Here is a 16,863-nt window from a genome sequence, read left to right as displayed (position 1 = left end):
CCCGAAGTGGGACGTCGGTTAAGAGCCTGCTGGATCACCTCACGAGAGAGGAGGACACAGGCGACGTCAGACTCCCTGGCATGACTCGGGCAGCGGCTGGTTTACGACTGGAAGCACGGCGTTCCCGCTGACCGTGCCGTTCTTCTTTAGAAGCCGCATCTCGGCGTGTTTCCCAAGCACGTGGGCTTCAAAGCCACCCATCGCACTATAAACACACCAAAACGTGTTGTCTGTGGGCATACGGACGGACTCTGCTTCGGGAACATTTTTTGGCTAAGCTTATGGTGAGCGTCTAAGTGGCTAACATTAGGTCCACGATCCTTTATCATGGGCGATCAATTCGTTTTCTTAAGTCATAGAAAGGGATTTTTTGTTGTTGTTGTTGTTGTTTCATTGAAAAAGTTGTCTGATTTAGGAAAGGGTGGTAATTAATAATGAGTGTTAGGGTCAACCCTCATTATTTATGTCGCTTTTAAAAATCTCCGAAGAGCTAATTACTTAGGGACGGTTCGAATACATTTATGAAGCCTTATTTCGCTATCCAGACACACGAAAGGCACACACTGGCCGTCATTTGGAATCTGCAGTGGGCCTTTTAGGGAAGGTTTAGCGCACACACACACACACACACACACCATAGGTGTGCTTGCTCCAACAAAACTGATTTCTTGCGGAGCTCGGAAGCACTCTGGAGTCCGTGAGTGGGAGCAGTGGGGAGATGGACCGTTATAAGAAGGTGGAACTGTGGTCTCCATTTCAGCGCGGCTACGCCCCACCAAACTCGAGCAAACGGCTTAGCCTCTCTGAGCCCGCATCCTCCCTGGGGAAATGGGGCGGACACGTTGTTTTACAGGGTTGTTAGGATTTAACAAGGTTATTTATGTGCTGGCGCATGGCTAGGGCTCAGTGAGCATTAACTTTTATTTCCCTTATCACGTAGATTTTTCTGTGCTTTCGTAAAGGAAGCGGCCCGTGTTGTCGCTGAGAACCTCCCTCGTTTTACATTTTCCCTTTGTGAGGACCTAACAGGAGGCCCGGCACTGCCCACGTGTCAAGGCTGGCCAGCTGAAGTTCTTTTCTGTTCCTTGGGAAAAGGTCTGACTGTGTAGTGTCAGCACTCATCAGTCTCTCTCCTTCCTCTCACCATCTCTCTGGGAGAAAGGAGTGTGCCTGGTGCGGTCAGGAAGCCGGGAATGAACCTGTTCTGCGGGCACTGGGCATTCATATAAAGACTCTGGGCGACCGGCGGCGTTCAATCTCGGGCCGAGGCAGCTGGCTCTGTCTTGTGTGCCATCCGAGGCCCGGGAGGAGGGAGGAGGCGGCTCTGGGAACAGAGGTGCACGCGGGAGGTCTTGGTGTGGGAAACACGTCCGTCCATCAGCCTGCCCCTCACCTGGGGCAGGATGGTGCAGAGACAGCAGGTGGAGGACCAGAGACAGGTGCCGGGAGGAGGGAGCAGGGCTGCGGAGTCGGTCCCGGGGGGGAGGGAACCGGAAATTTGGGTTCCCGTGGGCTGCTGTGGGGGTGGAAAGACACCCCCCTCCCCGCCTGGGTTCTATAACCAGGTCTATGAAGTCAACTGGCAACAGGTGGGTTAACAGGGGGACAGGTATACGCATGCATTTATTTTAATATGTGCACAAGGGCATCCCAGGGGATGTAAACTGAATGCCCGAAACAAAGCGGTGGGATGTTGGAGAGCTCACATACCATCTTCATGGGTGAAGGGGAGGGAGGCTGCCGGCCGCACAGCGGGGAACACATGACTTCTAGGAGAGACGCACGGGCCCCGCGGGGACTAGATGAGGGGCTCGAGGAAGCCGTGGGACAAGGCTGGTCCCTCTCCCCCGATGAGAGTCAGGGTCCGCCTCCCGGTCTGAGGAATCTGCGCGGGAGGTGGTTTACGACATCAGGCAACTTCCGGAGCACCTGTCTGCAGGCAGGTGACGAGAGTCGGGGACAACCGCTCCCTGTGTTTGCTGTTGCTTTCAAGTGACTTCAGCTCAAAATAGTCAACACACCCACGTGGCATCGTGTGGGGTGGCCTGATCTTCACGGTCATCTCTCTGAAGGTCAAGGTGAAATGCCGCGGAGATTGCAAGTGGAATCGCAACCTGAGAAGTATGGCTGGTGTCGCAACAGTAAAACGTCGTGGTGGCGGCAGATCAGAAAGGGACCGGCGGGAAGGGCTGCCAGGCAGCGGCGAGAGGCCACCCATGTCACCCGATCCTCACCCGTCGCCCAGACAGGGAGGAGGTAGACGCAGCGTTAAGAAAACAGGTTTTGCCGCACCTGCAGAGACAAAGGAAGATCTTCGGCAAAAAAAGAAGACAAACCAAAGGCTATTTTTGTATTTTGGGGCAGGATGGTCGCCTTGGGAAGACAGGGTGGTTTTCAAAGTAGTGGTGAGGACGCGGTGGAAGTTCACACAGATTTGCAGTAGCCCCGATATATAAGGTTTTGCAGTGGGGCCAGGAGAGGTGACCAAGGGTTTGTGGTTGGCACCAGGGGTGTGCGGCAGAAGCAAGAGACGCGGGGTGACAGGAGAGCCACGTAGAAGTGTCTGCCTGCCCACCCCCAGCATCGACAGGCAGGCAGAAGGTCCGGGAGGGGCAGGGGACGAGGGAGGAGTGGGTCCTGAGAGGCAGCGCCAGGCAGGACCAGGTGAGGGGAGAAGCGAACACCCACAGGTAACGAGGGGAATCTCTGGCTGTAGAACTCGCCAGAGGAGCAGATTGGGGCTGCAGGTTCATTTCCATGGCTGAAAGGGACTCGAGAAGGGTATCTGACCAGGTGCAGAGACTGTGAAATCCAGGTGTCCGAGGGGCCACCTGTGTGGCTGCCGGGGATGATGGGAGACCGGGAGGGTGGAAAGGAAAGCTCGGGATCCTGAAGTCACTCGGGTGTGTAGACGTGTCTTAGGGGACAGAGATAGACAGTGGCCTCCACACTCCTCTGTTTTTGGTGCATCTTCCTTCCCAGATCCAGGGGGAGTTCATGCTGTGGGCCTTGAGGCTCCGTACAAAACGGGAAGGAGGTAGAGACGGCAAGGTCTCGCCTGAGGAGAGGTGCCGTGTTTTAGAATTTCCGGCGAATTGCTTCTCAGGAGGCCTGAGGCCCATGTGCGTCACGTCCAGATTTTTTTTTTTAACTCTCGTGGACTTCTTTTTTCCTCAAGAATAAAATGCCATGCCTACACAAGAGTTATTGAAATGTATTCTATGGAAACCATCTCCACTCAAAGAACGAAGCCTGTAGCTCATTGTATTAGTTTGGTTAACGGTGGAGCTGCAGTTTATTTTCCAGGGGCTCAGGACGTGCTACAGATCAAGCATATGAGACAGAAATGATCATTCTGCTTTTGAAAAAATGAAGAATTATAGGCCGGTTTAACACTTCATTATACTACTGTGTTAAAGATTTTATGAACATTGATTTTAACGTACTGTTCTCTTCCTTGGGTTCCATACTAAACAAATATACTGGATTTTTTTTAACATTCTTAAACTGATTTTTTAAAAGATTTTATTTATTTATTTTTAGAGAGGGAGGGGAGGGAGAAAGAGAGAGAGAAACATCAATGTGCGGTTGCTGGGGGTCATGGCCTGCAACCCAGGCATGTACCCTGACTGGGAATCGAACAATATACTGGATTTTTTATACCGGAACAGGCTGGAGGGAATTTTCAGAAATACTTATTTGCGGAGTTTGGTGCTCTGGACAGAAAAGTGTTGTGGGGACCTCTGGTGGCTCAGTTTAGTTTCCCATCTCACAGAAGGACTGGGCACTGGGCAGAAAGCCAGACCCGGGACTCCCACTGCAAGGGACTCGGAGATCCCGCAGCCGCACTGTTCACTCGGAGGAGGCCCGCAGGCCCAGTGGCTGCCGGGATCACGCGGCCGAGCCAGGACTCCACGTGTCGTTGCCGCAGCGTGGCACGGTCCCCTCGCAGTGGAGGAGGCCACTAGGATAAACGTGGAGGGTCAAACGGCATATAGCACATCATGCTCAGGTTTCTGTCCATTTTGTCTCGGACACCGCACTTGCCCCCGCGCTGCCCCCTGCATCCTCACGCCCTCTCTTCGTGGCCTCGCCCCCTCCTGCAGGTGGGTCGCAGGAGGTTCTCCCTGCTCTGAGCCTCTTCCTCTTCGGCGTATCCACTCCCCGCCGCCAAAGGTGCTGCTCAAACACTTGGACCCGATCAGGTCGCTCCCCTGCCCAAGCCGCACCTCTGAGTCACCACTGCCCATCGGCTTCTGAACAGGGCTATCAGGATTTGAGAGCCAGTCCATGCGAGTCCGAAAGAGGTGTTATTTATACAGATCCTTCTGTTCTTTCACATCGTGGCCTTGCCACTGGTGCGTCGCTGTAGGTATATTGTTTAACCCCTTCTAGCCACGTTCTTGTAGCCAATGGGAACGGAGGAACGTGCTTCAAGGGGGTTAATTTTATGAAGACCCTCTCACAGAGGACCCAGCACAAGTAGGTCCTTAATGGACGGCCTTAGCTCATTGTCGTACATCCTCACCCCAGTACCCAGAGGGGAGGGACTTCACTGTCGTGTCTTCAGGGCTTAGTGCAGGGCCTGGCACCCGGCAGGCGCCTACGCAATATTTACTGAGTGGAAGTGATCCATGGAATGTTGAGCCAGTTGTTTGGTCTTTGGGAACCCCAGTTCCTTATGGCTAAAGTTGGGGGGGTCAGTGAAATGAAATAATGCATATAGAGCACCTGGCATGGGACCTGGTTGGTAGGTATAATTCCATAAACAGTAGCCGTCGGAGAAATCATGTTTATCCTTAAGAAGCCAAGGTCAACCATCAGCTCTCTGTAAAGCCTCTTTGGCATCTTTCCCCTGCCCATCCCTGGCCAAATGAATCATTTCCTCTCTCTCTCTCTTGCACACTCCTGGAAAGACGTCTGAGTGGGGAGACCAAGGGCTTTAGTATCTGGCAGATCTTGGACTGAATCCTGGTCACGTGAGCTGTAGATCTTTTTTTTTTTTAAGATTTTATTTATTTATTTTTTAGAGAGGGAAGGGAGGGAGAAAGAGAGAAAGAGAGAAATATCAATGTGCGGTTGCTGGGGGCCGTGGCCTGCAACCCAGGCATGTGCCCTGACTGGGAATCGAACCTGCGACGCTTTGGTTTGCAGCCCGAGTTCAATCCACTGAGCTATGCCAGCCAGGGCTGAGCTGTAGGTCTTTAACTAAGTTAATGAAGCTTTTCTGCCCCATCTGTAATTGGGGGTGATAAGGGTAAGGATATGTGGCACACACTGTGTCGGTCTATCCCACAAAAACATCTCTCTTCTTTAGAACGTGAATAGGGTCTTGATGACCTTGCCTGGTATACAGTAGGTGCTCAAAACATATGCCATGACTTAACGATGGCACCACGACCTTGTTAATGTCAGAAAACTGTTAATAAAAAGAAGGACAGTACCAATGAGGCATCACAGGATGCCAACTAGAGAAAAAAGTAAAATTTAAATGATGGTAAAGCCAAACCAGGTGTTACATAGAAGCTAGAAGGCCAGTATGAACTTAAAAAACATAAAGCAGATGAAAATGTGAACTTCCATCGAACGATAAAAATACGGCTGATCGAGAAGTGGATGGAGAAGATACACTATAAAAGACAAAATAATCATCGTCGCTAACATTCTCGTGCAAAGGGGTGGTCGTGGTAGAAAATGCAACTCTGAGAAGGTCTCGGTAGCTCCAGCTTTCCACCTTCCCGGATCCTAGATGCTGCCTCATGTCTTCTTCCTCACCCCTGCCGAGATGGTAGCGGACCGGAGCCCTCCGTGTAGAGTTGAGGGGACCATTGGGAAAAGTTAAAAAAAGACACACTTAAAGGTTCACACACGGGAAGAGCCAGGGCTTGGAGGCAGGTCTCCTGAGTCCGAGGTCCGTTCCTTCCGTTACGTCCTGTTGCTGACGCGCTGGGAAGGCAGGGTCAGCAGAATGATGGTTGACTTACCAGTGAATGGCTTCAGCGTGCAGTGTCTGAGTCCCCCCACTTGTGACCGAACGGTGTATTTCTCTTTCAGTTTCTGCCCGTTGAAGTACCGAGTGACGAAGAAAAGAGAGACCCCGTCCTTTTTGCTGGAAGAGTCCGGACTTTGATGGCCCAGTAAGTGTCTACATGTGATTATAATCAGCAGAGAGTTGGCACATGGTTAGTAAATGACAGTTAATATATTTTTAAAGATTTGGCTGTTTCCTCCCCTAAAGGTTCTCATGCTAGCCAAAGCTACTGGTTTACAAAGCAGGAACTCCTTTTCTGTTTACTGCTGTTGGTTTGGCCAGTTCCGGCCTCACGAAAAATCATTAGCTTTTTTAAAAAAATCGAATGTCATCCTGGCTGGCGTAGCTCAGTGGATTGAGCGTGGGCTGCAAACCAAAGCATCACAGGTTCGATTCCCAGTCAGGGCACATGCCTGGGTTGCAGGCCACGGCCCCCAGCAACCGCACATTGATGTTTCTCTCTCTTTCTCCCTCGCTTCCCTCTCTAAAAATAAATAAATAAAAATCTTTAAAAATATTTAAAAAGAAGAATACCTATTCCGAAAAAAAAACTCGAATGTCGCTTTGCCTTTGAACACCCTAGGGCTCTGGGAATCCCGATGACCGAGCACACGTACGAAGACTGCAGGCTGATGATGTCGGCGGGCCAGCTCACGCTGCCCATGGAGGCTGGGCTGGTGGAATTCACCAAAATTAGCCGGAAGTTGAAGTAAGCGCATTTTAAAGTGGCTCAACTTTCATAAAGGTGTCCAAAAGAGAGCTACGTCCCTGTATGTTTATTTGCTCTTCTGGTTTCATTAAGGCCCAGCTCTGAGGTCGATCACGGAAGCCGGGGTGGTGAATTCATCTCCCCTGTAGTTCACCTTGTTCTGTTTTTTCCAAGAGCAGTGAGTTCAAAAATGTGCAAATTGGTCACAGGAGAGCAGGCGACAGCAAGTGGGGGTGAGCAGGGCTCCGCCTCCATACCCCGAAATGGCTGAGGAGCTAGTCTGCCCTGAGACCCTGGTACCGAAAGGACAGCATCGTCTGATGACGCCGGGCTGTGGTGGTCGGGGCTTCTCTTTTGAAGTGGGGATTGACATGGCGAGTAGCAATCCTGACCATCGCTAAACCTTCCGTGCTTATTCAAGATTGACCTTTTTAACCACTGGGCACGTGATTTTTTATAAAAGGGCCAAAGCGCCCCTTTGTGTTTCCATGATCGACTTTAAACCATTTGGAGCATTCCTTTGGAGCTGTAACACCCGAGTCCTCTGTTACTCCATTTCCTTCTGTTTTCACCCCTCCTGGGGATTTCCCCGTACCTAGTGATTCACAGACCTTGGCATCCGGCCTCGAAGGGACCTGCGGCACCAGGTACTGTATGAAAGTCCAGGATTCAGAATCCTGACTCATCACTGATGGAGCAAATACTATCTATAGTTTTAAGATAAGACAATGTTTTGGTATGCTCACAATTTGAACAGTTTAGATAGGCCCTGAGATTGGACCCAGGAGAAGCACGGGTTACGTCCCCTGGTTAGGAGACTAATGAGGGACGAGATACATCACAGATACGGTGATGGAAAGAGTCTGACCCTCGGGTGGTGAGCACACAGTGCGATATATGTGTGATGGATCATAGAACTCTGCTCTGGAAAGCCATATAACCCTATGTATGAGCCAATGTTACCCAAATACAATTAATTTAAAAAGAAAGAACGCAGCCCTGGCTGGCGTAGCTCAGTGGATGGAGTGCGGGCTGCGAACCAAAGCGTCGCAGGTTCGATTCCCAGTCAGGGCACATGCCTGGGTTGCAGGCCACGGCCCCCAGCAACCACACATTGATGGTTCTCTCTCTCTCTCTTTCTCCCTCCCTTCCCTCTCTAAAAATAAACAAATAAATAAATAAATAAATAGAAAGAAAGAACTCTATGTAAGCTGCAGTGTGTCTTCCAGTATTTATCACCCTGACTTTTCGAAACTAGTACTGGAGGAAGTGGGTGCAGTATGATGACTCTGCTGTCCCAACGTTTTGTGAAATATGAAGGTATCAGCCTGAAAGCTCCTTGGAAACAAAAAAAATTGTATTTTTTAACAACCCAATCAGTACCGTTGACTTACTAAGTAATGTTTAGATTTAAATGTGATTTCTTATTTTCTTCTCGCGAATCATTTACTATTCTACCACACTGCTTTTCTCAGTTACTCTTCTTTCCCTCGGCTATTTGGGAACTTTACAGGTATACTAATATCCCTAAAAAAAAAAAAATGAAAAGCCTGGATACCGGCACAGTTTGTACTTTAAAATACACGGTTGATTCTCCTTTTCGAATTCAAGACTTGAAACGCCTCCTTCAGACAAGGGAATGAACGAAGCGGCGTTCCTAAGAAAGTCGCGTGGGTCGGACAGGGCTCAGACGGCGTGTCTCTCCCTCTCTGCTCAGACTGAACTGGGACAGCGTCCGGAAGCACCTGGATGAATACGCGGCCATCGCGAGTTCCTCCAAAGGAGGGAGAATCGGAATTGAAGAGTTTGCCGAGTACCTGAAGTTGCCCGTGTCTGATGTGCTGAGACAACTTTTCGCGCTCTTCGACAGGGTATGTCAGCATTGCCCCTCTCCCATGCGAACGTGGTCATGCACTCCGCCGGCCCACACACGCTGTCGGGCCGGTGCTAGCAGAATCCAGCTGAGCCTGCAGTTTCATTGCGTGATTCCGCTTTCTCCCTGAACAGCAGGCATAACACGGGAGGGTGCGTGTATGCTTTCTGACTGTTGTGGGAATGTCTATTTATGTTCAACACCAGGCCAGAAATAAATATTCTGGCCATATAATCATGTTTGTGATAAAGAATCGGAGAGGTTTGTGTCACTGGTAAGAATTTATAAATTTATGTCAAAACTCATGTATTGGTGACCCGGGTTGGGCTATTCTATTCTGAAGAATTTGGGCGGTCCCCAAAATGGGTGAAAACCAAATAGATTTTATTTCAAAATGACATTTTATAACAAAGGTTTCAATGAAAGCTTGGCCATCCATTTGCCATAACATATTGAGGATATAATTTTTTGCTTATGAATATGTAAGTACATGAAGTTAGGTAATTGTCAAATAATTTCCTTGGCATGGTGTATCAAGACTTCAAGTTCTCTATTTTTAAAAAAATTTTTTAAAGATTTTATTTATTTATTTTTAGAGAGGGAAGGGAGGGAGAAAAAGAGAGAGAGAAACATCAATGTGTGGTTGCTGGGAGTTGTGGCCTGCAACCCAGGCATGTGCCCTGACTGGGAATTGAACCTGCAGTGCATGGTTTGTAGCCCTCGCTCAATCCACTGAGCTATGCCAGCCAGGTAAAATTTTTTTAATATATAAAATGACTCTTTGGGTTACAGTTGTATGAGTTCTAACAAATGCACAGAAGCACGTAATACCACCACATTCGAGATGCACAACAATTACAAAAAAATCACCTTGTAGCTCTTCTGTTGTAGTCAAGCCCTTCCCTGACCTATAACCCCTGACAGCAGAACCTACCCTTTGGAGTCTGGCTGCCTTCACTCAGCCTGCTGCGTGTGAGATTCAGCCAGAGTGTCGCGTGCATCAGTGACCTCTCTCCTTGAACTGCTGGCAGGATTCCATCGTATGGACGTGCCGTCCCTGGTGTATCTGGTTCTCAGCTGAGGGACATTTGGGTTGTTTCCAGTCTGGGGCAATATCAGCACTCTAACCTTTGTGCATATGTTTTTGAGCAAATGTAGGTTTGGGTCAACACTAAGGACTGGGATCCCTTTCTTGGCCCTCCCCCGAGGATGGCTTTATTTGGCACTCATTCCTGAAGGGTAGTTTGGCTGTATGAGCAACACGGATCTGAAAGCTCTTTCCTTTCAACAGTCCGTTCACCATGTCCTGCTGTCCCCAGGCCTCCGCACTTCCCCTGCCGTCCTGATGGGGCCTCAGGCGTTGACTTTGCTCCCCAGTCCGCCTGCTGCGGCCTGTTGCCCGGAGGTAGCTGCTTTGTGTGTGCTGACCAGGGTTCCTGGTCATAATCGGAAGGAGAAGCAGACTGACCGGGCTCGTTTCATCTTCTCTGGCGCCAGCAGTCCCTGTTCTCTAGGAACCACTGGAGAGAGATATTTTGCAAAGAAGTTGTAGCCTGATGACAGAAACCAGGACGGGGCTTTTTGTCTTTTTTCCCCAGGGCACCCTAATATTCCTAATGGCTTACTTGGTGATCTCATAAATGAACTATTCTTTCATACCATGAAGTTAAGGACCTTCTTCCGCGCTGGATGGTATAGCTCAGTAGCTTGAGTGCCAGCCTGTGGACTAAAATGTCGCTGGTTCGATTCCCAGTCAGGGCACATGTCTGGGTTGTGGGCCAGGTCCCCCGTGGGGGGTGTTCCCGAGGCAACCAATGGATGCTTCTCTCCCTTTTTCTCCCCCCTTTCCCCTCTCTCTGAAAATAAATAAATAAAATCTTTAAAAAGAAGCAGAAGAACCTTCTTCTATAGGGAGGACCCAGGCCTCTCTCCGGGGCTTGCTTACATTATACAAATAATCTTTCCTTGTCCCTGAAAGGTCTGATCTTCACAACCCTTTATAATAGCACTTCTGTGCTGCCATAAAGCTTGATGAAGGTTTAGGGAAAAGGAGAAGAAAACTGTTGGCTGTAACGACAAGTTGGGGAAGTGGGAACTTTCTTCTCAAACTATGAGTAGTCTTTCTGAGAGATGTCGGTCGTGTGGCTCTAGAAACCGTGCAAGTACGTTTCCATAAAGTGTCTGTAAATGTGAACGTGGTGACAGGAAGGAAGCTGACAGGGACATACACAGAAGAACAGGAGATGGGGAAGAGGAAGTGACCCAAAATAGGAACCAAGGAGGAAGTCTAGACTTCGAGCTCCCTAGGATTTCTCACCAAAATGAAACATAGTCTCTGGAGAGGGCTCCCTCTCTTTCAGGTGTCGAACTGTCATAACCGGCAGTGACGGGGCTGCTGTGAGAGCAGTTCTGTCTTTGGGTGACTGAGGATGACACCTGGCACCAGCCCCGTTGTGCCTATAGCCCTGAGTGTGGGGAGATTTGGGAGCGGGGAAGGGGGTGCAAACCAAGAATGAAAACAACCCGGGTCAGACAGACTGACTGACTCACTCTGAACGCGAGACTGCAGCCGCCTGTAGGAGGTGGGAGACGGGTGAGCCTGCTCGGGAGCCCATGTGCTCGATCTCATTTCGGCGCGCTCTGCGTCAGCTGGCTCACACGTCAGTGACAACTGTGCCTTCCCTGCCCCATCTCTGTATGGTGGTACTCGGCTTCTTTAGATAGAGACCATGAGCTGGTCTTCAGAGCACTTTTCTTTCGACCTCCAGCGTACTGGAAGGCAGAGAAAAGAGTCGGCAGAGTTCATGACGAATGCCTTTGATGGTCTTTTCTTTTCCTCCTTCCCTGCCTCCTTTCTTTCCTTTTTCCTCGCCCCATCCCTGCCTGTTGTCTCTCTATCTCTTCCTTTTTGTTTGTAACATACCTGCGTGTCTGTGCCTGTGCTGATCTGTTTTGGTTTGAGAAGCTCAATTGTGCAATTGGCTGTCACACCCTGTCCCCAGACTCACTTCCATGCTAGAGAATGTTCCATCGGAAAGACAAGGAAGTTCAGTAACTTCATAGTTTGTTTCTCTCCCACTGGCTTATCTTGCTAACCTCAATGCTTAGACGGAGTCGGGGGGGGGGGGGGGGCCGGGGGGAGGGGAGGAAGGGTGGGAAAGAGAAAGGGTGGGGTGTTCCTGCGGCTCTTCCAGCCGCTATGTTTGTGTGCCGGCTCCCAGGGGCCCCTCCCGGGTCCCTTTCCTACTGTACCCTCCTCTCCCTCTTTTATTTTCCTCGCTCAGTTTCCCCCACATCTCCCATAGCTGTGGGTGCTATTTTGGGGACGGAGGACAGACCTGAATATCTCCCACATTCGCTCACTCTTTCTCCCCACGTCCATTCTTGGCTAGTCCACAAACACGTCGTAATGGCTTTCTCTTGTCTTAATCTGTCCTAACAATGTGCTGTCTCTCTAGCTCCTTCTGCTAATCTGATCCTGTTCTTCTAGATGCTCAGATATCTGATGACAGGTAGGGTCCGAGAGAGGTGGCATCCGTGGTCCAAAGCAGGGCGCAGGCACGACTCTGGGTACACTTCCCTTTGGAGAGGTCCCATGTCTTTGAGAAAAAAAAAGACCCTTTTCATCATTGGGTTTCACTGAGCTTCTTTAGTTTCATGAATGTGTAGCGAACTTGCTGGGTGCAGAGAATCATTTGGGGCCAGTGGAATGTCCGGATGATTGGAGTTGAGGGCTGACACACTAGTTTAGAACAGTGTCTTCTCAGCATGTCTGGTATTCATAATTCAGCCTATAAGACAGTCATCTTTACAGTGACAACAATGTCCTGCGATGCCATCACGGTATTATTACTCATTCCGTCCTTTGTCACTGCCATTGGGAAAGCTGCACGGTGCCTGGCTGACCCTGTCTCCTTTACCTGGGAGACAAGTTCTCAAGCGTTCCGGGGCACACGTCCTCTTTGTTGCTGGCTTTACTGTCTGCCTCTTTCTCACTGCGTACAAATAGCTGAGTTATGTCTCTCCTACACTGTGTCACACGCTGCCTCCTGCTGAACGTCCCGTTCGCCCCGTATCAGCATAGCAACATCCATCTTCTCTGGCGACAAAGCCATGTTTCGGGTGCCAGCAGACGTTTTCCGTGAAACAGCCAGGTAATAAATCTTTTTGACTTCGCAGGACGCATGGTCCCAAACTTCCAGAACAGCTTGTACGATTGAATAGAAAAGTTCCTCACTGCCCCTCAGAACGACTTCCCTGTTTATTCCCGATCACGTAAGCCTCGGACGTGCCCATCCTGCCCCTTAGCCCGAGCAGAAAACCCACACGGCGCAGCACCCTACCTTCTCCAGCAGGAAGGAACGAGCAAGGACGCTTGTTATTATTGGCACGCACGATTTAACACTTGAACTAAGACCAAGAACAGGGCAGACAGGAAGAACTTGGGATAAAGAAGTGCATTCATTCCACAGAATGTAAAACGGTACTAAAAGACCTACAGAAGTTTACAATGGCCACAAATGCAGGATTGTCCAAGCGCTAAAGTGTGTACTCACACTCTTCCTGTCTAACGTTTAAACAAAGGACGTGGTAAAGCCAGGAGAACCAAGTGCTGGGTAGAAGGCAGAAATGGGAAGACTCGTGACTGTTTTCAGATTTTTTGCAGAATGGAGAAAGCACCCACCTACGTTTTATTCAGCTCTGGTCTCTTATGAGCATAATAGTACTCGGTGGAAGGAGAGAGTGAGCTCATGCCAGACCGGAGCTTAGGAATTAGAAATCAGTCTCCCTCGTCTATAAAGATGAGCAATATTCCATGAGTTAGAACTGTGGGACAATATCAACCAGAGGTAGACAGAATAGTCCGGAGAAAAGATTCACAGTAACCTCCTTTCAATCAGATGTGGAGCCTCCTACAAACTAGCGATGGTTATCATAAGTCCTGACTGCGACCCTCCAGTCCAGTCCTTAAAACTTCCCAGCAACCTTTGCTATCATCAGCGTAACAGGGGTCAGCAAATTACAATGGATGGACCACATCCAGCCTGACACTTCTTTTGCTAATAAAGTTTTATTGAGACACCACCATGCCCATTCCTCTAGGTAGTACCCGTAGCTGCTTTATCACTACAGTGAATTGTTGCAACAAACAGTGCATTTTCTATCCTTTACGTTTCTGGTTCAGGTTTGATATGGAACGTAGTATTTATTTCACAGCTCATGTGAAAAGAACTCATCTTGATTCCGATCTCAGGTGGTCAGGATTTGTTCTATGACATCAGCTCTATAACGCATATGGTATAATAAACACAAAAAGGCTGTACCTTTCTGAGTGGGATGGATGAGTGTTTCTGTTCAGTACAAGCTGTCCGGGGAGTGTGGTGGTCCCATCTGTCTGACCATTTCCCCACTCAGTTTTCAGGTTGACTTAGCTCCCGCCTTGAGTCCGTGGTTGTATTTTCCCTCACTGAGCGCTGGTGTGCTAGAGATACCCACACAGGCAGGAAGCTTGTCTCCTTTGTTTTTGGCTCCTTCACGCACGCACACCTAGGAGAGGCGTAAAGGAAATGGAAAGGAGGCTGTAGCATGTGAAGCTTTCACTTCCTAACTAGAGCGAGGGAGCCATTGCTGGTTTCCTCCAAGAGCACAAGGGAGTAAAGCACAGGGCTTAGTGACGAGCACATGGTGTCAGACCACTTTGATTTCCTCCTGTGACAGAGGGACCGTCCGTGATGGTGAAGACAAAAGGAACAGATAGTCTCTGTATGGACTCTAGAAGGGTGTTGGGTTCCATCCAAGGTGACATTCTTGTCAATAAACTAGGAAGGCCTGGGCCAGGCCGTGGTGCAGCTGGGCAAAAACCCCGCCTGGGAGAAAGGCTGCCCTCAGGATGGGGGCTGTGTGTCCTTTCTGGGCCATGCCAGACCTGGTTCGGTGCGCTCACCTTGAATTGTGTTTGGCCGTGCTTCGTACTTAATAGGTTGCCAGCAGAAATACTTTTGAAAACCAGATGAGTCCAAGTGGAAAGCAGAGTAAGTAGCCACGTCTTTAAACACTGTGGGACCAGACCCAAGATAAAGAAAGACTGACTTGAATTGATATGTAGCGCACAAAGACCTGGGCACCAGAAGGAAACCGAATGAACGCCACATAAGAAGGATGCTACTGTCATGATTTCATGGAACATGAAAATGAGACCCACAGGATTTCAGAGCTGGAAGGGCTTTGGGGTCACAGTGACCGTCTTCCTCATTTTGCAGGAGGCTCCAGCCCAGGGAGGAAGTGGCTGCACAGCCAGTCGATGGCAGGGCCTGGATGAGAACTCCCCGTTCAGCATTCTTTTTCCAACACACTGTCCTGCTGCCTTTTTAAAAATAACTTCCTCGAGGCATATTTTACACTTGATGTAATTTACCCCCTTTCAGCAGACCATGCAATGGTCCATTTTAGTAAACTTACCCAGCTGCGCGACCGTCACCACCAATCAGTTTCGCAATGTTGTCATCACCGCAGTATGATTCTTTGTGCCTTTAACCTCTAATTCCTGCCACCCACCCACCCCCTCAGTCCCAGGCACCCATCGTAAAGTTGTCCTCTTGTGTTATGCTAGATCCCACTGTACGAGAGGGACCTTCTCTCTGCAGACTTGCCTTTTCTGGACACATCATGTAAATGCAGTCCTACAGTGTATGGTCGCTTGTGTCTGGCTTCCTTCACCTGACATCCCGTGTTTGAGGTCCATCCATGTCATAGCATCCCGTGTAAAGGAAGTCATTCATCCCTTTTCAATGCCAAGCAGCCAAGTAGTGCTCCGGTATGTCACATTCTGTGTATCTACTCACCCATCGGCGGACATTGAGGTTGTGTCCACTCGGGGGTGATTCTGAATAATGTTGCTGGTGGCATTCGTGTGTCACTTCATGTGTCACTCTGTGCTTTTGAAGTTCAGTAACTCTTCCCCCCCTGAAACTGGGGGCTAATTTTCTGTCCGATGTGGCCTGTCCCCCTACCCTTTGTCTCTAGATTTGGACAATAGAGCTCCCCAGACAGTGACCAGAGTAGCTACTACTGTTCTCATGAAGAGCCCTCGGGGGTTAAAGAGCCCAGAGGAGAAAAGGCTCGTTGATCTAATAACAGGCTTTCATTCTGTGATGGCTTATGAGAACCCATTAGCCAAATGCCCTCCATCTTCACAGAACATAAAGGAGAGGAAGTGGATTTAAAGCTCCGTGACAAACGCTTCAGGTGGGTGAGAAGGGACGTGTTTTATATGGCAGTGGATGCTATGAAGTTAGTTTGTGATACCCTACAACAAAGTCCATGTGATTTCCTCTGAGGGAAGCTAATATGAATGGGTTTAAATCTGTCAGAGGCCAGATGGCCCCGTGTGATCCCCTAAAAGGAAGATACTTCTTTTATGATGCTGCTTCTTTGTGATTAAGGAAGACACTTGGCGTTTGGTGTTCCCAGAGGCCAGTTATTGGTCGTAGGGAAATTTCCCACAAACCCCTGGGTGTGGCAGAAGGAGACATCACTCTCATGTCCTAAACAGAGCCATGTCCCTTCACTGCTCTTCTCTCCCTCATAACAGTTAGAATAGTTTAGGATTGTACAGTTTACAAAGTCACTTCATAGCTAGTCTTGTTTTTTTGTTTGTTTGTTTGTTTGTTTGTTTTTTATGTCACATTTGAGCTGTCTGTGGTTCCCGCAGTGACCTATGAGACTGGCTGTTACCCCTCTCCAGTCCAATGGAGAATAGTAGTCCAATGGAAAAATAGTAGTGAGCAGAATTCAATAAGAGGATTTTATATCACAACAAAGTGGGATTTATTACTGGAATGCAAAGATGGTTCAACATACGAAAATCGGTTAGAGTAATACACCATGTTAACAGAATGAAGAGGGAAAAGCATCATCTCAATTGAGGCAGAAAAAGCATTTGGCAAAATTCAACACCCCTTTGTATAAAAACACTCAACAAACTATGAATAGAAGGAAAGTACCTCAACGTAATAAAGATCACATATGAAGAGCCCACAGCCAACAGCATACTCGATGATAAAAGACTGAAACCTTTTGTCTAAGATCAAGAACATGAAAATGATGTCTGGTTTCACTACTTTTATTTATCATAGTACTAGGAGTCCCTGCCAGAACAAGTATGCAAGAAAATAAATAAAAGGTGTGTAAGGTGGAAAGGAAGAAGTAAAATGAATTCTGCTCATAGGTAGCATGATATTTTATGTTAAA

General features: G+C 48.9%; 1 protein-coding gene across 1 annotated transcript in view; it reads left to right on the top strand.

Moving 5' to 3' along the window:
* The window catches only part of LPCAT2 (lysophosphatidylcholine acyltransferase 2), a 58,385-nt gene that overhangs the window by 23,444 nt on the left and 18,078 nt on the right, over positions 1-16,863 (top strand). The window contains exons 9-11 of the mRNA XM_045818620.1: positions 6,055-6,137; positions 6,615-6,740; positions 8,458-8,611. Of these exons, the coding sequence (XP_045674576.1) occupies positions 6,055-6,137; positions 6,615-6,740; positions 8,458-8,611 (363 nt within the window). The remainder of the gene's footprint in view (positions 1-6,054; positions 6,138-6,614; positions 6,741-8,457; positions 8,612-16,863) is intronic.

Source organism: Phyllostomus hastatus, unplaced genomic scaffold (assembly GCF_019186645.2).
Source record: "Phyllostomus hastatus isolate PE091 unplaced genomic scaffold, TTU_PhHast_1.1 phas_scaffold_345, whole genome shotgun sequence".
Lineage (NCBI taxonomy): Eukaryota > Metazoa > Chordata > Mammalia > Chiroptera > Phyllostomidae > Phyllostomus > Phyllostomus hastatus.
This window is presented reverse-complemented; position numbering and strand designations above follow the sequence as displayed.